We start from the raw sequence: 23885 nt of genomic DNA, 5'->3' as shown, positions 1-23885 counted from the left end.
GACAGCAATATCTATGGCTGGTGCCTGTCATCTGGCCTTGGGTCCAGCATTCCTCCTCCTCCTCCCTTGGAACACGCTGAAGCAGCCCTGTCCCCACACAGTGATCGCGGTGCTGTTTCCTTGGCCACCCTTCTGCTGTCTGGAGATCTGGCTGCCTTGTTCACTGGCTGTGCCTTCTTAGATGAGTAAACTGCATGGGAGCTGGGCCCTGGTCTGTGCGTTCACCACCATTTATCTCCTGTCCTGGCATGTTCCCTGAATATTTTGAAGTGAAAAGGCACAGAGGCAGGTTAGGAGAAGCACAGAGCGGGACCCCCAGAGTCTGGCTGGGTGGGTAGCAGCTCTCACCACATGACACCCTGGGGTGCTCTTCACTTCCCTGTGTTTGCCACATGGCTAAAAAAGAAAAAGCCACTGGGAAAACAAAGCAGCTCCTGGTGACATTTGCCACAAATCCATGCTGCCCCATGTCCGGGTCTCCCTTTGGTCAGGCTTTCCAGCTGTGGCTTTCCGGCCAGTCCATAATAGAGCAGAGGTAAACGAGCCTGACCATCTCAGAAGAGCAATTAAATGGCCACATCTTCACCAGTGCCAGATAGACTTTCCGGCTTTGCCTGCTCCGGGCAGTGCAAGGTATGCATTGTGTGTAACAAGAGCCATCGCGGGCGAGATGGACTGCCGATTGGGCCACGCCTGTCTCCCCAGCCCAGCACAGACGCCGGGGAGCCCCACACCTTCTTAGCCTCCAGACCTCCTGGCACCAGAGGGAGACGGGCTGCCCGTGCCATTTGTCGGGGTCTGCTGCCAGCTACCTACTCTGTTTGCAGAAGGAAGGCCAGGCTCTGATTCAGGGATTCAGATACCTACAGGCCAGGCGCTCACTTGAGGAGACTGGCCAGGGTCCTCCCCATGCCCACACTCTGCACCCCATCCCAAGCACGGGGCAGACCACCTAGGTGTGGAACCTGCAGAGCAGACACCGCTCAGGCTCCAAGTAAGGTATGCTGCTCACAGGGGGCACTTCCTTAATGCAGGTCCCCAAGGCCATAGTGTCACCAGTCCCTCAGGCAGGCGTGCAAGGGCCTGGCTCCTGGAGCCCTGTTCATATCAGCTGCATGTCCTCAGTCTTCCCAGGGGACTCAGGCTTTAGATGGCCAGTAATCTCACTTCCGCCTGCCAGAGGGAGACCGGACCCTTTGTGCAGTGGGACAGGCTGTCCCTGACTGACTCTACAGATGGCCTCTTTATCCAGCACCCTTGTCATTTTTTTTTTTTTAAAGACTGAGTCTCACTGTTGCCCAGGCTAGAGTGCAGTGGCACAATCTCGGCTCACTGCAAGCTCCACCTCCCCGGTTCACGCCATTCTCCTACCTCAGCCTCTCGAGTAGCTGGGACAATAGGCACCTGCCACCACCCTAGCTAATTTTTTGTATTTTTAATGGAGACCAGGTTTCACCATGTTAGCCAGGATGATCTTGATCTCCTGACCTCATGATCCACCCACCTCGGCCTCCCAAAGTGCTGGGATTCCAGGCTTGAGCCCTTGTCACCTTTTTAAACATCTAGAGCTGCAGGGCCAGTGCACAATGCTCTCACAGCCTTGAGAACCATTGTCAGAAGCCCACTGAAAGGTGTATCCCCCACCCATCACTCTGAGTGGAGAGCAGAAACTGGCTTTGCCATTGGGTAAGGGCTGGAGCTCAAATCCTGGCTCTTCTGAACTCACTGTGGGGCTTCCAGTAAGTCACTGCCCTCTTAGACCTTCATTTTCTCATCCGTATAAAGAAGGGGTGGCCAACATCTTCAGGAAACTGAGCCAGAAATAACCCACACAGCCCCGCCAGCCAGCGCTCCCAGTCTGAGATGACAGGCCAGGGCCCCCCGGACTGAAGCTTGATGTGCGAGCCTTATAGCTGCCGTGTCTTCTCAGGGAGGAAGCTAGTACTGGGCAGGACAGGGGAAAGGGAGGAAAATTCTTTAGGTGCCAGCAGGTGCAGTGGCACAGGTGCCAACGGCACATAGGAAGCTGGGCCCTCTGCCTGTGCCTCTGCCCAGCTTCCTCCCGGCTCTGGTCCTCTAGGTCCCCAGCCTGTATAGGCCGTTTGTGCACATGGGGAGGGGATCCTGGTGGGACACCTCCTTGGCAGGCAGGGTATGGGCTGCCTTCACCCCCACCTGCCTTCAGTGCCTTCATACCCAGCGGCCCCTAGCAGCAGTCTCAGGAGCCACCACCCACTGGGGCTCCCTGTCCCATGCCACTCTCACAGTGCCCCATGAGCTTGCTCCCATCAGAACCCCCCAGTGGGGCTATGAGGCTCACAGAGTGAGTGCTCACACTGAGGTGCTCTGCCAGGGGTGGAACTGCTCCGAGCCCTGGGCCCACCCACTCCCACAGATGCCGAGGAGCCTGCTGAGTGATCTCACCCTGGCCAGTGGCCCACATGGAAGCTGCACCATGCTGCCACCAGGAGATTCCTCATGAATACAAGCCCCACAGCACAGAAAGACAAATGCTGATGATCTCACTTATATGTGGTATCTCAAAACCCAAACTCATAAAAGCAGAGGGTAGAAGGGTGGTTGCAGGAGCCTGGGGGTGGAGGCTGGGGCGGGAATGGGAAGATCTTGGTCAAAGGGTTCACAGTTTCAGTTAGACCAGAGAAATCAATTCAGGAGATCCGCTGTGCAGAATAGTGACTGTAATTAATAACAATGTATAATATTCAATGCAATTTGCTAAGAGAATAGATTGTAAATGTTCTCATCACTAAAATAAGTATGTGAGGTGATGAATATGTTAATTAGTCTGATTTAATCATTCCAAAACATATACATGTATTAAAACATCATGTTAGACTGGGCAACATGGCAAAACCCCATCTCCACAAAAAAATGCAAAAAATAAGCTAGACGTGGTGGCACGAGCCTGTGGTTCCCGCTACTCAGGAGGCTGAGGTGGGAGGATCACTTGAGCCCAGGAGGCAGAGGTTGTAGTGAGCCAGGATCACACCACTGCACTCCAGCCTAGGCAACAGAGTGAGACCCTGTCACAAAAAAAAATAAAAATAAAAATAAAATAAAATAAAATAAAATAAAATAAAAATATATATATATATATAGAGAGAGAGAGAGAACACTATAAATATACACAGTTTGTCATTTGTCAACTTAAAAATAAAAAAGACGAGCTCCAGAGAAAGGGCAGTTGCAGCAGCATGTTTAAGGATGAGTGGGACTTCTATTGCCTAGGATGGGAAGGGTGTTCCAGGCAGAGGGAACAGCATGTGAGAGACTTGCATGTGTGATGAGGAGCCCAGGAATGGACCATGATCAGCAGGGCTGCAGAGACGGTGCACAAAGGCAGAGCGTGGTGAAGATGGAGGTGTTGGAGTGGGTGCGTGCCGGGACATCAGCAGAAAACAAATTTCCACTCAGGCGTTCAGCTGGAGGGAGTTGAACAAAAGGTCTTTAGTGAGGCATGGGCTGGTTAAAGCAACTCATAGAGGTAGCTGGAAAGCGGTGGGGGCTGCACCCACCCAAGCCTGGGTGCGGGGCAACATATACCCCTGGCAGAGGATCCCAGGATGAGCCACTGACTCTGTGAGCCCCATGGCCCCACTGGGGTGTCCTGATGGGAGCAAGCTCTCAGGGCTGTGGCAAACTGAGCCAAGGGGGCACTGTGAGAATGGCATGGGGCAGGGAGCCCCAGCGAGTGGTGGTTCCTGGGACTGCTACTGGGGCAGCTGGGTATGCAGCCTGCATATCCCACTGAGGGCAGGTGGGGGTGAAAGCAGCCCAGGTCCTGCCTGCCAAAGGGAGCCAGGGATACACACCCTGACTGCCCTCTCTTCCCACACTCTGGCCTGTTGGGGCTTCCACTGCTAAACCTGGTCATGCTATCTGCAGGGGTCAGCCTCCTAGGCACACAAGAGGGTGGAGAAGTGGAGAATGGGTCTCCAGAGGCAGTCAGGGAGCACCCCACCCAGGGAGCCTCAGATGCCGAGTTTCCAGACGTGGACTTGGCATGAGTGCACTGGAAAGCAATGGACCACTCAGCACAGGGCAGCAGTCCCTCCAGGGCCCGAGCACGGGGGTGGTGAGCCGAGGCCCCAAGAGGCACAGTGCCCTGCTGTACACCTATCAGATGGGCGCCAGAGGGACCAAAATGTCAGAATGGACACAGGCCTCAGGGCTGATTGGCTAGGGAGGGAGGCAGAAGAGGGGTGAGTCTAGGCAGCAGGTGGGCGGGCAGGGAGCCCACGGGTGCTTGGGGTACGGCAGAGTGACAGGCTCTTTTCTGTGCCTCGCAGGTGGCCTCAGCCCCGAGTCCAAGAAGATCCTGACACCTGCCCTCAAGAAGCGGGCCCGGGCTGGCCGTGGGGAGGCCACCAGGCAGGAGGAGAGCGCCGAGCGGAGCGAGCCCTCACAGCACGTGGCGCTCAGCCTGACTTTCAAGCGTTACGTCTTCGACACCCACAAGCGCATGGTTCAGTCTCCCTGAGTGTCCAGTGACCTCCCCCAGGGCCTCCTTGCCCAGCCCAGTCCAGGCTGCTGTGCCAAATCCCAACCAGCCATGCCTCAGCCTCTCCCAGTCTCTCCCTGCAGTCCTGCAGCAGCAGCAGCCCCTACCCCCAGGCTTGGTGCTGAGCCCTGGTGAGGAGCTGAGGGGGATGGGTTCCCGGGGCCAGGAGGGTCTATCCTCCAGCCCCTGCACACTCCCTCCCAGGACAGCCCCCAGCCCAACTAGGAAAGGGCCCTGGGCAGAGGCCTGGTAGCCAGTATCTTCCACTGCCCCATCTGTTGGCCACCTGCAGGCCAGTCTCACCCCTCCCCCAGGTGGGCAGGCACTTGACAGCTACAAATAAATGTCCCGTGGTCCCAGCCCACTCTACTGGTGTCTCTCTCTCTGTGACTTCACTAGGGCCCCCGCCCTCCCCGGCTGTGTTCCAAGGGGAATCTCAGAGAAATCCCAAGAGTTCCTGCCCAGGTCGGGGCCAGGGAAGGGACCCAAACTCAGAGTCTGTAGGCTGTGGGAGTCTGCAGAGGGTCTGCACTTCTCAACCCCACTGGGTGGCTCCTGGGGTGCTCTGGGCCTTGAGGGAGAATGGGGATTCTCTGGGCAGCTGGGTCCAGGGAGGGCACCCACAGGGGAGTTGGGGAATAGCAGGGTGCCTGGCCAGGGCGTCAGGCAGAGCAGGTGGAGGCTTGCTCCTCCACCCCAACACAAGGAGTCCCTCCGCCCATGCTCACAAGTTTGAGAACCATACACTTCCCAGAAAGTGGAGGCTAGCATGGTGAGGGCACCCTGCAGAGCCATCTCCCGTCCCCTGCACCCACAGACCACCCTGCCTTGTAGCCCCAGGCTGTGGGATACTCAGGAAAGGGTGAATGGTGGAGTCAACTGACTGAGAGGAAATCAAAGCTTTTAGAGACATTTGTAGGATGAACAGATGTTCAAACGTTCCTTTATTTGGTCTCCAGACAGACGCAGAGGCTTCCCTTTTATCCCAGTAATCGGTGCATTATGCTTTAATTTGCAAATGGCATTAAAAATATTAACAGGGACAGGTTTCGATCAAATGACTTGGGCCTGTTAAGCCCCAGAGCCGTGTGTGTGTGTGTGTGTGTGTGTGTGTGTGTGTGTGTGTGTCCCGTGTGCACGTGGTGGGTGGGGAGCAGGCGGTTAATTAAATACACCAGCAGCAGAGGAAAGCCCCCAAGCTGCAAGGATGCCAGTGATGGTGACTGGCCCGGCCACCCTTGGTCAACCTTGGCCCAGACCCAGGCAGCAGGGCTGGAGCAGCAGTCAAGGGCAACAGCTGAGAGCCATGGGGAAGTGGGGTTCCCAGTTCAGTCCCCCTGAGGGGATTGGCCCTGGAGGAACATGAGAGAAAGTGTGGCCCCGGTGATCTTGGCCTCCGCTGCTGCTGCAGGCTGCGAGTGCCAGGGCGGCTCGTCTACACCGTGAATCAGGACAGCCCTCTGCCTAGGAGCCGGCTCCCCCCTCCACTGCCGCTGCCTGAGCAGACGCCTCCTGGGACTGCAGTGGCCCCTCTCCCTGGGGCCTCACCCCACTGTGTACTGTGCCCCACAGCCTCCTCACCCTACCCGGCCCTGCAGACTGTTTCACCAGGAAGGCAGTGCCACTTCGCTGAGGCCACTCCGCCCAGGAAACTGGCAGCAGCTTTGAGCCCACACCAGGCTCCCTGCTAGCCTGCTGGTCCCCCAGGGGAGGGCAGCCGAAGAAGGGAGCAGACCTCCGGGAGGGCTTCAGTCAGCACTGAGCTGGGCTCACAGCCCCCCAGCCTATCAGTCCCTGGGGGCAGGAGAGGCCCCTCTGAGCACCTGCCAGTGCTGTCCAGGCTGGTCACCTCCCAGCACAGATCTGGGAGCTGCTGGTGAGGGCCAACACTGGGTCTGAACCCAGCTCCGGGGACTCACCTCTTAGGTGATGAAACCTCCCTCCTCCTCAGTGTGGGGCTGAGCTGGGAGCTAGGCCACACCCTCCCTGACCCCTCCCTCCCCAGCCCCCTCAGAGTCCCTGCACATTGGGACAGAAAGCTCTGAGCTCAGCCCCAGGTCCTGGCCTGCATGGGCAGGGCGACCTTGGGTGTGTCACTGTCCCTCTCTAAATGAGGGGTCATGTGACTCAGTGGAACCACTGTGCCAGGCATGGGGGGGCACTTAGTCCATGGGAGCTGGATCTGGGGCCAGATCAGGTGTGGAGGAAAGATGAGCACACAGGGCGAACGTGGCTGCCGCCACCAGGGCACAGATTCAGGCCTCTCCCTGCCTGCGGTGTGAGCTTGGGCAAGTTCCCTAACCTCATGCCTCAGTGTCTCCGTGTATAAAATGGAAGAAGAAAAGCAGCCATGCCAAAGGGCTGCCCTGGGGATGGGAGACTTGCCAGGCATGTTGCTGACCCCGCATTACCTGTGGCCCTAGGGTGGGCCCCACACATCTCCCACTGAGAGGCAAAAGGCCCAGAACCCCTCAGGAAGTGACACCGGCCCCAAATAAGCCGTTTTTCCAGGAACTCTGTGCAGGCGTCCACCTCCACCCCACCTCTCACCTCCCCACTGGTCTGAAGACCATGCTCCTCAAAGCCCCGGGAAGGAGGGGGCTCGGGTGGGGGAACTGAGGCACAGAGGCACAGAAGGGAGGAGGGGCAGCCCAGGGCGACTCCCAGGAGCCTCTGAGCACCCTGAGTGTGTAATGAGGCAGACCTGCTCTGTGTGGCCTGAAAATGCCCAGCCGACTGCCCCAGGAGAGGCCTCTATCAGGCCCGGCATCGGTGGAAACCCGAGCGTCCATTAGTGGGATCGGGCCAGGGCGCGCAGCCTTTGAAGGTGCAGCCTAGCCGGGACGGTGGGCAGGAGCTGGAGCCAGCACCCAGTTCTGGCTGAGGCCAAGGTGTGGGCATGTACGTCCCATTCCCTGACTCCCCCGTCCCCCAGGATGCCTTGGGCAACCCCAGGCCTGCGTGTTTTATGAAGGAGAGGGTTCCAGTGGGTCAAGCTCACTGCAGCCACCGACACAGGTAAACTCACTGAATCTGCTCATCTACCCACAGTGGTGGTGTGGCAGCAGCATGCCAGTTTCCCAGGGGTGCAGACAGGGCAGGGCTTGGCTGCCTGCAGCTGCCCCAGATAGAGCTGGAGTTTGAGTCCAGGCTCCAGGTGCTTCCAGAGTCCCTTGCCCACCAGTGCTTCAGGCGTGTCCTTGGAAAAAAGGTGCCCTCTGGGGTCCTCTGTGGGTGGGGCATGGGGCAGCAGTGCCCTGGGCCCCCTCACCTGCCTGCCCACATGGAGTGAGGTCATGGACCGACATCCTGCCATGGGCTGGGGCAGGAGGGGCAGCGGTGATTGGCAGGCCCCCGACCAGCAGGGCTAATGCACAAACGAAGAGATAAGGCTTATCTGGAAATGTCCCTGGAATCGAGACTCTGATGGAAACAGGCTTCTGGGTTAATATATTTTCGATAGATAACGTCTCGTAAACGGGAAGCCCTGGGGGCCTGGGGCAGGAGAAGGGGCAGCTTCTGTGCTCCCAGGCCTCCTGCCCTGGCCATGCATGTGCATGTGCGCACACGGGCATCGGTGCACCAGGCATCTCCGAGCCTGTGCTGACGTCCGGGTGTGCGTCTGTGCACATGGATCCGCGATGTCTCAGACGTGTCTGCATGTGCTCCGTGTGTGTTTTGGGAGGGTTGGTGTGTCTGTCAGTGTGTGTATCTCTTTGGGTGTGGGAGTGGGGTGAAGGAGGATTGAGTCCAGTGTGCACAGCATGGTGGCAAGTTCCCTAACCTCATGCCTCAGTGTCCCCATGTATAAAATGTGCCTCAGTTCCTGTGTATCCAGTGCTAGTTTGCCCCATGGGCAAAGGGCATGCAGGTTAGTGGGGCCTCTTCTCCAGGACTGGGTAGGATTTGAGGGAGGCTTATCACTCCATTCTACAGGAAGCATGCCAGGGCCAGACCCCTGTCTGGGGAGTGCAGGAGCCTGTCAGTCCGAGCTCACTCTGGGGTTGGTCCCGGCCCTGGCCTCCACTGCTGAGCAGCCTCCATGTGGGGGTTAGCATTTCCAGATTCCCTTCCAGAGACCAAGGCCAGCCTGGCTGACAGCCTCCCAGCTCCTAGTTCAGCCTTGTCTGTCCTCTGAGGCGGGGACTGGGGAGGCCTCCTGCCAAGGGGCTGCATGGGCAAGGTCTTGAAGGGAGAGTAAGAGTTTGCCAGGGCAAGGAAGGGTGGCACCTGCCAGAGGGAACAGCAGAGTGAGGGCTGTGGCGAGGGAGCGCTCGCTGGGGCCCGTGTGCCTGCTTGCTGAGGAGGGATGAGGTCATGGCTCCGGACCCCCCAGCCCCTGCTGCACCTCCAGCAGCCTCCACACAGGCAGCCCAGATTAAAAAGAGTAATTAGCATTTGACTGATAACGGGGTTGAGCCATTAATTAGCCTGCTCAGCCCGGCACCAGGCTTGGCTGCTGGGAGTTGGGGCAGAGGCAGCAGGGGGTGCTGGGAGTGGGGCTCGCAAGGCTCTACAGGGGCTCCGTTCCCCTTGCTGAGCACTGGTGATGCTGGGGGAGGTGATGGGGGCGCTATGAACAATGTGGCCGGAACTCGGGCAGCCAGGGAGGCCTAGAAGGCTGTCTGCTGGGTGTGGGAGGCCTTGGAGCCCCACAAGGGCACAGGCAGGGGGGTGGGGCATGGTATCCAGTTGGGGTTCCAAGAGACCCCTCTGGCCTCCTGAGGGAGCCAATGGCAGGGCCTGGAGGCCAGGCGTCCCCCACCCCCATTACAAACAGAGGGCAGAGGCCATGTGGGTTGGAGAGGACCTGGGACCAGTGGTTGGTGATTGGATGTGGCAGCCGAGGGGAGGGGTCAGTCCGAGCTGAGGCCTGGGAGGAAGAGGACGTTTGGGAAGGCTCGGGGATTGAAAACAGGGAGGTGAAACTTGAGAGGAGAGGTACGTTTGGGAAGAGGCCCCAAGTTGAGTGCTCGAATATTTATGAGGCCTCCTGTGTACAGGCCCTGCCACCGTGCTGGGGCACCAGTGGGGGAGGCGGAGACCCTGCCCGCATCCCAGCCTTGTGCTCCCTGGGGCAAGACCAGTGCAGGGACCTCAGAGGGCAGTGGGAGGGACAGCATGGACCCTAGATCACTACCTCCCACCTCGCAGTGTGGCCTGCGGCCCCCTCTGCAAAGGAGGCTGTCAGGCCGGCCCTGCACCCCTGACCCACCCAGGCCAGCAGGTTGTAGGTCACATGGCCACACCCCTGGAGCCCTCACTGAGGTGTTGCTCAGTCCCCACGTGCTCCCCCCACGTTATCACTGGCCCCCATGAGGGAGACAGTGCAGCAGAGAGAAACGGCCACATCCCACAGCCACAGCTGGCCTCTAGGTCAAGGCCTGGCTGGGAGCCCAGGCTGACCTGGCCCTGGGGCACAGTGACAGGCACAGCCAGGCCTCACCCCCCAAGGTCACTCCATAGACTCAGCCCAGAGCCTCCAGCATCCCACATAGCCACCACCTGGTGGGCCCCAGCATCCGTCTCCCCTGCAAGGCCCAACATCACCTGTGGGAGGAGACCCCGTTGGCAGGGCCAGCCCTGTGGAGCCACCTGAAGAGGAACAGAGGCAACGGATCTGTGGCCAGCACAGTGTGTCCTAGCAAAGGGGCTGCCGAGGGGCCGCTGGGCCCAAGGCAGAGTCTCCAGTCAGCCGCTTGGCCCTCCAGCTCCAACCTGCCTGTCTTCACTGCCATCTCCCATCACTTCGCCTGCCTCTCTCTGGTCCTTCATGGACAACCCTGCCTCCCGCCAAGGTCTAGTTCACCTCTTCCCTGTCCACGCCCTGAGGCTTGGGGCCCCAGCCCTTGAGTGATGTCTATCAGGGACCCCCGGGCAACCTACCAAGGTAGAGGCAGGCTGGAGGGTCTGTGGGGTGTGGTTACCTGCAAATGGACCCCGGGGCTGTCTTTAGCTTTCTTCTCCCACTCCCTCCCTCCTAAGCTTCCACCCTGGGCCTGCCCCCATGGCAGCCACTCTCTGCAGGGCCCTCCCTGCTCCTAGCTCTTCAGCTCCTTCTAGGGGACCTGAGGACCCAGGGACCCAGAGGACCTCGAGCTGGGGGTAGAGAAAGGCAAGGGGGGAGCAGAGCCAGGCCTTCCTCAGAGGCCCAGGGAATTCCCCAAAGACGCCAGAGCTAGGGCTCAGACCAGGCTACAGAGGCCAAGTTACTGACCCTTCCCCATCCTTTCCCAGTTAATTACCAAGAAAGACTCTCCCAAGCCAGTTACCCACACCGTCCCCAGACTGTCATCAGCACCACCACCATCACTAACCTCACCATCACTCCATCATTTAACGTCACTACTAACGTCAATGCCATCATCACCTCATAGCGTAACTAACTTCACCACCATCATCATCAGCATCACCAGCGACCTGCTCAGATTGGTTTGGGGAAGACCTGTCTGAAGGCCGACAGGGAGGAGCGTGACGCAGTTTGCCAGGAGGGAGATGCCATGCCCAGGCTCAGGCAAGAGGGAATGGGGTGCGAGTGGGGCCATGGCTGGAGTCAGTAAAGAGGAGGAGAAGGAGGTGGATTTGAAGATGATCCCAAAGCTACATCAGCTGGCCTTGGCACTGACTGGATGATCTAGGGGAGGCCAGACTTAGGGGATCTGGGGTCCCTGGCCAGCCTCTGCCCAGAGTTGCTGGGCACAAGAGATGGGAACCCTGCAGAGGAGAGTGTGGGCAAGACGCTTTGGCAAGCTTCGCTGCAGAATTCCTGAGTCCAAAACTCAGATACCCTTGGGGAATTTGGCTTGGAAAGCCTCTCCCTGGACAGCTATGTCTTGGGTCTGAGTGGACACAGAGATGGGTCATTGGCACACAGGCACAGCAAGGCTATGGGATCCTGAGGCCATGGGGCGGGATAGAGCTAGAGAAGAGACGGGCCCAGGGAGCACTCTGCGGTGCCAGGGCACAAGGGAACACGCAGGGCCGGGGAAGGTGGGCATTGCTTGAGATGCCCATGGGCCATGGGTGCCAGGCCCAGGGAAGAGGGTGGTGGGGTGGAGCCTCAGGCAGGCTTCCCAAGGAAGTGAGCAGGGCACTTCTGGGTGGAAGTTGTGTAATGGGTGTGGTGTGAGATGAGGCAACCTGCTTCCTAATCAGATGCAGAGCGGATGATAGGGTGGAAGATAGCCAACAGTCAGCAGCGCCTCACTGCCCCAGTGCTCACCATGGGGGCATCCACTCCCGCACTGGCCAGGCCTCCCTGGGTCTCCCTGCCACCTTGCCCCAATCTGTCTCCAGGCCTTTGCTGGTGATGCTGCTCTCCCCGCCAGGGCCCACGCTCCACTCAAGCCCGCTTCTCCCTCAACCTCGGGGCTCTCGCACAGATGGCTCCTGATGGGCAGAGTGGGAGGAAGAGAAGCAGGTTCTGGGCCCTGTGCCGCCCGAAGGACAGTGCTGCTCCAAGGAAGTTCTCCTGGCCGGCCTCTTATGGATGGGTGGGAAGGAGAGGAGCAGCTTTGGGACCCCTGCTTCCTGGAGTTCCTCACAGAGGGGAAACTGAGGCAGGGGAGGGGTTGGTCCTCTGCCCAGCACCCCAGCACAGGGAACCTTTGTGGGGAAGTGGCTGCTGCCAGCTGATGCCTGTGAGAAGGACTAGCCCAAGGCTGCCGGGTCCTGGCACAGAGCAGGCCTTGGGAACTGGGGTCTGGGTGCCTGTGTGGACACATTGACCAGGTTGGGGCCCACCCCTGCCTCCCACCATGGACAGCTGGGTGGGCTGCCGATAAGGAGAGACGGTTGCAGAGTCACCAGGCCCCAATGATAAGACAGACAAGCATCTCCCGGTGGCCGGAAGGTGGGGGAGGGGTCCACCAGGGGAGCACCCACATCTCGGATGGGAACACGGAGGCTGCTGGTTCTGGGCAGGGCCCACCCTGCCCCCGGGGGCACAACAGCCCTCCCCGAGGCATCTGGGCAGCTGCCAACACAGTGCAGCAGGGCCCCGGCCTGGCCCACCCTGCAGGACCTCCCCACAGCGGCCCTGCCCAGCTCCAATCCCACCTCAGCCTTGCCCAGCTCCACATGCAGTCTCCTCAGGGTTCCCTCACACACCAGGCCCTGTCCCCCGCCACCTCTGCTCGGCCATGCCCCTGCCTGGAGCACCCCCACGCCAGGCCCATCTCCTGCCCCTTCTTCCAGGCGCAGCAGCGTGTCCCTGAAAGAATGAACTGCCGGCGAGGAGAGAGGATTCTGGGAAGTTGGGGCTGTGAGAGAGTGGGAGTGGGGTGGCAGGTGACACACAGGACAGGTGGGCGTGTCCTTGTGGAAGGGGCCCAGCCTGTCATGGGGTTCTTTTGCTGAAGACCTTGGGGCTGTCTCTTCTTGCCAGGGTTGCAGAGCTGGACAGCATGAACTTGAAGCCACTGCAGCCATCCTGTACCCACAAAAGGAATGAGATCCACAGCACAAAGGGGTGATGGCCATGTCGAGAAAGGCCAATGGAGAAATGAAGAGATGGGCTCCTGCTGGCTCCATCTGAGCCCTGGATCCAGCTATGCCTGGAGCTCACCCCCATGTCATGGGAGGCCACACATTCCCTCTGTTGCAGAAGCCTGGTGCCGCGGGTTTCTGCTTTGTGACTCAGAGAGCAATCGTGGTGGGTGCGGTCAGCTGTGCCTCTCACTGTCCCAGCAGGGTTCCTGACCAGCAGCAGGTCCTGTTGCTTCACCTTCAAAGCCTGTCCCGAATCAGTCAGCCCCCACCCCGTGGCCACCAGCCCAGCCAGACCCAGTCACCTCCCACTTGGACCATCACAATTGCCTCACCCTGGTCTTCTGCTCTGCCGGCTGCAGCCAGAGAATCCTGTTGAAACGTGTCAGGGCCCCTCTTCTCTGTTGTAAACCCTCTCGCCCGCACCTTCCTCAGGGCAATTGCCAGAGTCCTCACCATGACCCCCAGGCCCTGCACAACCTCCCTGACCTCCTCTGCCATCTCCCCACTCCTCCCAGGTCTCCAGCCTCAGGAGAGGGAGCCCCTTCTCCTGGATGCCCCAGGCACTCCCTCCCTCCTCAGGGCCTCTGCACGCAGCTCCCGCTGCCCCCAGGTTGCTCCCCACCCATTCTTCATTGAGCAGCCCCATTGCCCCCAGCCCCGCAGTAAAAATCCACATTCCCACACTCCTCTGTTTCATCCTTCTTTCTAGCTGGGCTCTCCAACTCTCAGCATTCTGCCCATCGACCTCATTTACTGCCAGTGTTCCCATGGGAAGGGGGCTCTAGGGACAGGGGTTTCTGTCCTTTTGCTCACTGCTGTGTCCCAGTGCCAGGCAGAGCACCCAGCACATGCCTGGCGCTCCACACACAGGAGCACTCGGGCCATTGGGGATTAAGTGAGTTGGTGCATGCAGGGTCCCCATAAACAGAGCTGCTCTCGTTATTGCCGTCACTGTTTCTGGCCACACTGTCCTGGCCTGCAGGCCACGGTGACCTTCATCAACAGTGACAGGGCATGTGCACTCTGGTTCACACATGCTGAGGTGCCAGGCTGCACCCCAGCTCCTGTGCCCAGTGCTCCCTGCTGACCTAACAGAGCCAGCACCCCCATCTCAGCCCCCAGCCAGGCCCTGGGGGCCTTCCCAACCTTCCCCAGCCTTGCCAGCCCACCCTATGGCCCCAGGGGCCTTCCCATCTGATTAGATCACTCCTCTGCTCCCCAAAGGGTGAAATCCAAGCCCTTAGCTTGGCATTCCAGGACTTTAGGATGTGGCTGGAACCTCCCAACCCCATGATGTGCCCACCACTGGGGTCCCCAGACCAGACTGGGCCTGCGCCTCCCTCTGCCTACGCTGTGCCCTCGTCCAGTCCTGCTCCCTCAGCACCCCCTCCTCACCTGTCTGCACCCTCTCATGACCCAGCTCATGGCCCCTCGGAAAGCGCAGTTTTCACCTCCTGCTCCAAATCTACAGCCCAGATGCAGGGTCTCTGCCAAGGCTCAAATCTGCCTTTCCAGCCTGACTGTTTCCCCAGGACTCCACGCACCCACCTGTGCCTCCTCTGTGCTCCCAACAGCAGGCGGCTCTGCCCGACTCCTCTCCTGCCCCCACCACCCCATGCCCACACCAGCAAGGCCCAGGCCTTCTTCCAACACATCCCAATCTGACCTTCCCCCATTCTGCTGCACCACCCCAGGCCAGGCTACTCCCTGGGATCACACCTTAGCACCCCCCGCGCCCCACAGACTGTCCACATACAGCCACAGGGAGCCTGTCAGTGATGGCCATTCCCTGCCCCGACTCTGCCCAGCACCCCCTACTCTGCTCACACCCCGACTCTGCCCAGCACCCCCTAACTTTGCCCAGCACCCTTGACTGTGCTCAGCATCCCTGATACTGCCCGGCACCCCTGTGGCCAGGGGTGCCCTGACTCTGCCTAGCACCCTAACTATGCCTAGCACCTCTGACTAGCACTGCTACCAGGATTTGGAATGAGGTGCATGCAGGGACTGAGTTGGGGTTGGTCACCCCTCAACTTATCAGTTGCTATTCCTCACCCTGTCTCTGGACCTCTGCCTCTGCCCCTGCTCTCTGGGCCCCTCTGTGCCATCCCCTCAAGACTACGGGACATCACATGTTCCTCCCTGACTCCATCCCAGTCAGTAATGCTCTTCATCCCCATACAAATTAAAGCAACAAGGAAGTGCCATTTTGCATTGGTCAAACTGGTAAACATTTTTAAAGACTGATAATATCAAGTGTTGGTGAAGAGAGAGGGCAGTGGGAATTTGATGCTATTAGGAGTGGACTTCACACAACCACTCTGGAGGGCTAGCTGCCACGTCTATTAAATTAAAAATGCATGGGCCCCATAAGCACAAGCACTCACTCACATGTGTGCACAAAGAAGCGGAGCAGGGCTGCTGGTGGCAGTCCTGCCTGAAACAGGAGAAAAAAAATGGCATGTTCATCAGTAGTGGTGTGGACACCGAAACAGTGCTGTGTGGCCACAGAATGAAATACTCAACAATAAAGGAATGAAGTCTGAGTGTCCTGTGGATAAATCCTGAAAACAGGTGAAAAAAGTTGCAAAGGATACGTGCAGAATGATGCTGTTTACATTGAACAGAAACTCCACAAAGTGATACCGTGTGCTCTGTGAATGCAGGCATGGATATTTAACCACATAGAGAAAGGCGTGCAAGGATGTGCTTCAAACTGCCCACCAGGAGCTGTCAGCAAGGGGGGTTAGGAAGGGCAGTGGTGGCAAAAGGGCACTCCAGCCTTATGTTTTCATTTTGTTCAGAGACTGTATCTGTGCATTATTCACAAACTAGAGGTGAGCGAGGGAAAGGTTCTGTGCAGCCCAGAGGTGTGCAGGAATAAGAGCCACACTGGCACCTCCTTGCTCACAGCCACCCAGCCCTTGTTTCCTGGAGACCAGGTCTCTAGTCAGTTAATGAAAGACTAGCCCTGTGTGGTGAGGCCCTGACACATCTCTGTGGCTGCCCTCGATCCCACCCTCAAAAGCCATAGCTCTGGGGCTAGAGACAGATTGCAGAAGGAGGCCTGGGGTTCAGACAACCCCATGGGGTTTGTCATGCCTAGGAGTTCACTCCTGAGCCCTGTGATGGCCGCAGGGGGAGGGGGGACAGCCAAGACCCAGAGACAGTGAGAGAAAGGGAGAGCAACAGAAACACAGAGAAAGGCCGGGAGAGACAGAGACAGTGAAAGGGGCAGAGACATGGAGATGGGAAGAAAGAGTGAAAGGGACAGACACAAAGAGAGACACAGAGAAAAAGAAGTAGAGGGGGAGAAACAAAGAGAAAACAGACACAGAGAGTCAGAGAGGCCCCAAGCAGAGCAGGAGAGGGAGGCTGTTGCACACACGCGTGGCTCCACCTGCTTGGATTGGTCAGAACTGACTGCAATTAAAGCCCATAATTGATTCCCTCGGATGACGAGGATCATTTCAATGCAGAGAATTAAGGTTTTCTTCCAAGATGGAAATAAAGATTAATTTGCAATTTCCTTCCTCACTGCACATGTGAGAACGGTCCCCGCTGGGAAGAAAGCTCAACCCTGGCAGGTGGGCTGGGGGCAGGGGCGCCCTCAGGGCCTGAGCCCACAGCCTCCCAGGAGAGGGCACGGCCCAGACCACCTGCCTCCTTGGCTGGCACAGAGGTGTGGGCGCCCTGCTCAGACACGGGCCTCCACTCCCGGGGTCCCTGCAGTTGGATGGGACTGTGAGAGGCCAGGCCCATCAGGCCTCCACCACCTTTGATAAGCCCTCCACGCCCTTCTCTCCTTGCAGGCCTCATAAGCTCCTTTTCCTGGGAAGGACTCCCCAGTTCCCGAAGCAGAGTCTGATACGCACAGCCCCAGTGGAAGACGACAGGACAGTAGCGGAGGGGAGAAGTGGGGGCCCCAATACTTCCTTTCCCTCCCTCCAGGGCCCCCTGCTCCTGCCACCCTGGCTGGGCTCCCTGAGTGGGGAAGTACACACTGGAGTCTAGCAGGGTGCTCCCCTCCAGCCCAGGCCCTGCTGTGCTCCCTCCTCTGAGGGTGCCTCGGGCTTGGAAACACATGCAGGTTCTGGAAGCGGCAGCCCTGGCACCTGCCCTCGACCTGCCATCCGGATCCACCACCTCTTGGGACAAGGAGGCTCTCAGGCCTCACAGAGGCCTTGCCTAGCCTGGGAGCATCATAAGGCCGGCCAGAGGCAGGAGGGACCATGAGCCCACCCTCTCCTGGGCCCCAGGAGCCAGCATGGCAGGCTTTGTCCTGTGGCATTTCTAGCTGCCCACCTTGTCTCCGGGGCCTTGTCCCCAGCAAGGTGTGCCAAAGGCCCCTCACCAGCCACCCCTCCAGGCCCACACTCTGCTGAGGCCCTGGCAGGGCAGGGTTACCAGTCTGCGCTCAGAGGCCTGGAGCCTGCACAACCTCTGGGCAAGCCGGACCTGCCCACAGCAGCAGAGGCTCTGCCTCTCCAGCTGGGGCAACCCTGCACTCGCCCTGGTGTCCCAGTGTGAACGGGGGGCGGCGGTCAGGTGTGAACAGGGGGGTCAGGAGGAAGCGGCACCTCCGTCTGCAGTCTCCTCAGATCTTGCCTGTGCAAGCTCAGAGTGGGGCCTTCAGGGGTCCCAAGAACCAGGATTTGGGCTCTGGGCTGTGCACAGTCTCCGAGACCCATCTCTGGGCCTGTCCCTGCACCCCTGCACCTGTGGCCTGCCCAGGTCAGCTGCCGGCGCCACAGCCCCATAGTTGTGAACGCCTGGAGCTTCCCATTCAGCCTCTTGTGCAGACTTTTCCCGAGGGTGACCTCTGGATGACCTCCCGGTGCACACAGGGAGGAGGAAGAGCAGGTTTATGAACGGGGGCGGGGTTGGGGGGGCTGGGGGGGGCGCATTCCTCCGGGCAGCCTGGTGGCCTGGGCCTATCTCACCATCACCACAGGACTGAGGGGCCCCCCGAGCCTCGGCCCACCTCTGGCCTGGCTGACCTGTGGGCACCAGGAGGCCCAGGACCAGGAGACCACATTGGGGTCTCAGCCAGGGTTACCCTGCAGCTGGGCTGGGCCCAGTGGCTGCCGTGTGTCTCCAGTGCAGCCTCCACTTACTCCCCTAGGGACGGGAGCTCCCTCCACACTCCTCCCCACTGACTGATAACTCCATTTCAGATGGTGCAAGAATTCTCTCATACAGATGGTTTGTGGAAAAAACCAGCAGCACTGGGGCAGTCATGAAGACCAAGTTGCCCAGCACAGCACTGGGAGCTCAGCCAGAGCTATCTCTGAACCCTCTGGGGGGATCCCAGTTCAGCCTCCAGACCTACAGATCTGCCTGTCCCTATGGCCCTGGGGCAACTGCAGAGCCTGGGCCAGTGCTCCGAGGCTGGCATCTCAGCCCCAACCCTGGCTCCCTAGAACTCTAGCAGTGCCAACAGGGCAGGACTGTCACCTCCAGAAAGCTGGGCGCAGGCCTTGGGTAGCCTGGCATGGGGTGGTTCCTGCATACCTTCAGGAGTGAATGGAGCCTCAGTTTCTCTGAAGAGCCCCACTGCTCTGTCAGGGGGATCATGGCTCCCTGGGGTCAGAGAGATGGAGGGCAGTGTTTCTGTCCAGAAAGTCTCGAGGGCAGCTAGAAATGCCACAGGTCCTGGCCTTCTGGGGGATGGTTTCCCAGATGGGCCCTTGTACTGGGGGTTGGGGTCCCGAGAGGAAGGCAGGGAAGTGTGCAGGGCCATGCCTCAGACACAGGGGCCAAAGCCTGAGAACCTCGTTCTCACTCCTCGGGCCCTGAGGCCCCCCCCGGCTGCTCTCGGCGGCTGGCCCTGGCCCATTAGTTTATTGATCCCCTTGACCAATCATTGGACCAAAGTTTCCTGAACCCTTGCTTGGGCCAGATCCAGGCCAAGACCCAGAGGGAGCTTGAAACATCCTGTCCCCTGACAAAGGGGCGCCCGGGAGGGTGGGAGAGTTGCCACTCAGACCGGAGGCCCAGATGTCCCTGCCCACCCCAGGGAGAGCCGGCCCAGGCTGGCCCCAGACAGTCACCAGAGCCTTCCTTCAGGTCCCCCTTGTGTGCCCGCCTGACCTGCTGGGGGCACTGGGTAATGAGGAGGTCATGCTGCCCCCACCTGCAGGCTACTAGCCCCCCAGAGGTCATGTGACCAAGAGGACCTTTCCCAGGCCCACACCAACCATGGCAGCTTTGCTTTTAGCAGCACAAACAGATCTGGGATCCAGTGAGACCTGCAGGAAGGGTCTCACCCTGTCTGTGCCTCAGCAAAATGAAATTAATATTAGGACCTCCTTCTCTGGGTAGCGGTCAGAGGGAAACGGGCACACAGCATGTGCTCATTAAATGCTTCACGGCGGTCACTTGGGAAAATAGCTCGGGTGTTTCTTTAAAAGTTTAACATAGGGTTACTGCCAAAAAGTGGAAGCAACCCTCTTTATCAACTGATGAATGGATACACAAAATATCTATCTACCCATGCAATGGAATATTATTTGGCAATAATCTAATAAAAATTAAAAAGGAATGAAGGCCAGGTGCAGTGGCTCACGTCTGAAATCCTAGCACTATGGGAGACTGAGGTGAAAGGATCGCCTGAGGCCAGGAGCTAGAGGCCCCAGTGAGCTATGATGCACCACTGCACTCCAGCCTGGGTGATAGAGCAACATGCTGTCTCAATAAATAAATAAATAAGAGGAATGAAGTACTGCTATGCACTGCAGCATGGATGGACCGTGAAGGCATTGTGCTAAGTGAAAGAAACCAAACGTGAAAGGTCACATAGTGTGTGATTCCATTTATATGAAATGTCCAGAAGAGGCAAACCTATAGATGCAGAAAGTAGATTCGCCAAGGCCTGGGGGAGCAGGAAGTGGGGAGTGACTGCCAGTGGAGACAGTTTCTTTTCAGGGGACAGGGTGTTCTAAACTTAGATTGTAGTGATGGTTGTACAACACTGTAAACATACAGAAGTTTGGAATTGTACACTTTAAGTGGTTATATGCTATAGTGGTTATAGCATATAGGTTATAGCTCAATAAAATTGTTTTTAAAAATTGATCAATGCTCCATGGCCATTCTCTCTGCCCTGCAGCCAATGCCTGGGGGCAACCCTTGCAGCGGGTGGTTCTGCACCAGAGCCTTGGTGGGTAGGGAACAGAGGCCCTTTGCCTGGGGGGTGATGGGGAGAATGTGACCTGGAGCTGCGGGAGACACAGAAACGACACCCAGAAACACCACACATGCACGTGCACACACACACACACAATGCATGCACGTGCACACACGCACACTTCCTGGGGGATGAAATGCAGGCATTCCCAAAGACACCTGGCCCCAAGAGTCACCTCTGGCAGGCTGCAGGAAGCACCCACCAGCCTCCTGGCTTCTGCTGCTGGCTGCTCCCTACACCAGCAGGCTGTGTGCCTTCCCAAGCCTCATCTGCTCTTCTCCTCCATGGGCAGAAAGCAACCTGCTTCCCAGGGCTGCAGAAGAGGCCAGTGGGGTTCTATGGTGGAATTCACTTTATTGTTGTTTTTAAATTATTGTATTACTTATCTGGTTTGGGGGTGTTTTGGGTTTTTGTTTTGTTTTGTTTTGTTTTAGGCAGTCTCACTCTGTCACCCAGGTTGGATGCAGTGGTGTGATCATGGCTCACTGCAGCCTCAAACTCCTGGGCTCTCATGATCCTCCTGCCTCAGCCTCCTGAGTAGCTAAGACTACACAGGCATGCACCACCATACTGCCTATTTTTTTTTTCTTTGTTGGTAGAGACATGGTCTCACTATGTTCCCCAGGCTGCATGTGAACTCCTGTCCTCAAGTGATCTTCCTGCCTTGGCCTCTCAAAGTGCTGGGATTACAGGCATGAGCCACGGTACCCAGCCATTTATCATTTTTATTAAGGAAATAGTTCAAACATATGAAAAGTGCATGGAGTATAATACAGTGAACCCCATGTGTCCATACCCACCACAACAAACTACTGACACACGCAATAAAGTGGATGGAAGTAACAACCTCCAGGACCGTGTCTCCCGCCCCACCCCAATCTCCTCCCCCACTCCTCTCATCTTCTGTGGGCCAGCTCTAAAGCTCGTTCAGTCTAAGGTGGGGACTGCGGCGGAAGTGGCCCATCTCAGGGAGGCAGTGGCGGGGTGGTCAGGGCCTCTCACCAAGCAGGTAGGACTGGTCAACTCCATGATTCTGAGAGTCTGCGACTCTGTGACTCTGTGACTGGTTTTTAAAATTGTTGTTTGTCACATACAGTAAAAATCACCCCTTTAAACATGTAGCTCTGTGCGTTTTGAAAAACACATTCAGTTGTGTAACCCCTAGCTGAGTCAAAAGAGAGAACAGGTGCACCCCCACGCTTCATGCCCCTGTGTAAGCACCCCTTGCACGCCTGGCCCCAGCATTCACTCATCTCTTTTCCATCACTGTTGTTTTACACTTTCTAGAATGTGGCATGAGTGGGATCACACCGTGTGTGCCCTTTCCAGCAAGGCTTCCTTGCCTTGGGATTCATGCTTGTGGCTGCACGTCCCAGCAGCTCCTTGGGTCACTGAGCAGGGCCCCGAGGTGTGGCTGTGGACGAGCAGATGGGTTCACCTGCAGAAGGACACTCGGGCTGCTTCCAGTTTGGGATGACTGTGACTAAAGCTGCTCCGAACACTCTTGTGGGGTTTTGTGTGAGCACTGGTGCTTCTCTCCGATAAGTAAACACCTCACCACGGAAGGTCTGTGTTGTGTGGTGTGTGTTTTACTGCCACGCGGTTTCCCACCCCAGCTGCTGTCTGTATTCCCACCTGACTGGGCATTTTACCTTTCACTCAACACATTCCCATCGGGCACCCACCCAGGCCAGGCACGGTGCTCCCAGCGACGGAAATGGCCAGGATGAACGCGCTCTGCCCTCCTGGGCCCGCCTGTCCTGTGGGCAGCAGGTAAGAAACCAGGCAGCCTGGGGACACGCAGGACCATCCGGCTGTTGGCAAGGGCTCCAAGGGCATGAATTAGGGTGATGCTGACAGGGTGACTGGGGCAGGCCTTGCTGAGGTGGGTTTGAACTGAGATTAAGGCAGAGGGGCTATCCCATCCAAGATCCGGGGGAAAGGTTTCCAGGCGGGGGCCCAGCAGGTGCCAAGGCCCCGAGGTAGGCGAATCGTGTTATTATGCTGTGACTCAGCGACTTTTTGGATGACTACTGAGTTTCAGGGACCTGCTAGAAACCTTACAGTCAACCCCTGTTCAATCCTCACAGCAGTCCTAGGCAGGAGGGGCTACTATCACCCCCAGCTTACAGCAGAATCACTCAGGTTCAGAGAGGTTGTCACCTGTCTCGCTGCACAGGCCACGCGGGGCAGAGCCAGCACTTGAACCCGGCGGGACTCATGGAAGTGCGCTGAACACCTGGATTTCCACCTCAGCTCGAATCCCTGCCTGCAGTCCTGCTGTGTGGCCCTGGGCAGGTCACAGGTCCTCTCTGAGCTTCCGCTTTCCCATCTGTAAAACCGGGCTGGCGCTGCTGGCCTTGCAGCCCGCCGTAGGCATCCTGTGGGATGAGGTGTGGAAATGTCCTGGAACGGTAGGGCCCGGACACGGTGGGGTGGGCACGCATCCATTCCGCCCCGAAGGGCCGCAGCCAGCCGGGCCCCCTCCCCGGCCCGCCGGGAGACTGCGCTGCCGCCAGGCGCCGACAGAGGGCAGGAGAGGCCCACGCCCAGCGGCCGAGAGCGCACTGCCGGGCGGGCAGGGGCGGCCCGGGCGAGGCGCAGCGCGGGTGGGAGCCCGAATGTGGTTTCAGGACGGCGGCAAACACCTGTCAGACTGTCTGGGACGCACGACCTAGGGACACGGACCCAGTGCACGGTGTGGGGGAGGGGGTTAGCGAGGGATCCTGGGCCCACCCGCCTCCGGGCTACCCCACCCCTACCCCGCCAGTCCCCGCCACCCCGCGAGGTGCCACGGGAGTCTCTCCAGGAGAGCGCTGGCCCCGGGTTTGCGGAGAGCCGGCCTGGGGGGCAGGGCTTTAGGCTCAAAGGCCGCCACGTCCCCACGTGGCTCTGAGCACCTGTGATGTGGCCATCCAAGATGAAACAAGATGAAACGTACCCAGGGCCCAGTACACCCCAGCTTCCAAAGGCCTTCTGTGACAAAGAGAGACTGAACAATCACACTTATCACCTTTTGTATTGAGCTGAAATAGTAATATTCTGGATATACTGGGTTAAAGAAAATATGAAAATTAATTTCATTTTTTCTTCTTAAAATTGTGGCTAAGATATAAAATTAGGTAGATGGCTCTCACCTGCCGCTTGCGCTCTGTCTCTACAGGACCGTGCCTAAGCTGGTTGTCTGTGTTATCCCATGTAATCCCGTCCAACTCTCCCAATGACGCGTTTACTGTTATTACCCATCCCATTCTACAGATGGGGAAACTGAGGGGCTGAGCAGTGACGTGACTTGCTCAGGGTGGGTTATGGGCACACACCCAGCAGTGCCAACCCCATGCCCATGTGTACCACACACAAATATTCATAGCACATGCAGGGGCCCAGACTGTCAGTGCCAGAGTCCAGGTGTAAGATGGAGAGACCCTGAACACAAACACGCTGCCAGCCTCCCAGCTCATGCACAAGCGTCACCTGTGCACACCCAGTCTTGTGACGGCGTCAGGAGCACACACATTCACACTGCTGTTCCCAGACACCCTGTTCACGCCCATGCACACACACCTACAGGTGTGCTGGTCTTCGAGGCAGGCAGTGTGGCCAGCCTCCCCCATGGCCCACAGTGCCATCCAGAAGACTGTATGGGGCCCTGCTGCTGACGGGCTTGTGGGCTCCAGACCCGCC

General features: G+C 58.2%; 1 protein-coding gene across 1 annotated transcript in view; it reads left to right on the top strand.

Annotated features, from left to right (window-relative positions):
• EEFSEC (eukaryotic elongation factor, selenocysteine-tRNA specific) overlaps window positions 1–5083 on the top strand; it is a 256687-nt gene extending 251604 nt beyond the window's left edge. Inside the window, exon 7 of the mRNA XM_032149870.2 lies at window positions 4311–5083. Coding sequence (XP_032005761.1) covers window positions 4311–4501 — 191 coding nt within the window. The 3' untranslated portion in view covers window positions 4502–5083. The remainder of the gene's footprint in view (window positions 1–4310) is intronic.
• The last annotated feature ends 18802 nt before the right edge of the window (window positions 5084–23885 follow it).

Source organism: Hylobates moloch, unplaced genomic scaffold, assembly GCF_009828535.3.
Source record: "Hylobates moloch isolate HMO894 unplaced genomic scaffold, HMol_V3 SCAFFOLD_4, whole genome shotgun sequence".
Lineage (NCBI taxonomy): Eukaryota > Metazoa > Chordata > Mammalia > Primates > Hylobatidae > Hylobates > Hylobates moloch.
Note: the sequence above shows the minus strand (reverse complement) of the source record. Positions and strands in the feature narration are given on the sequence as shown.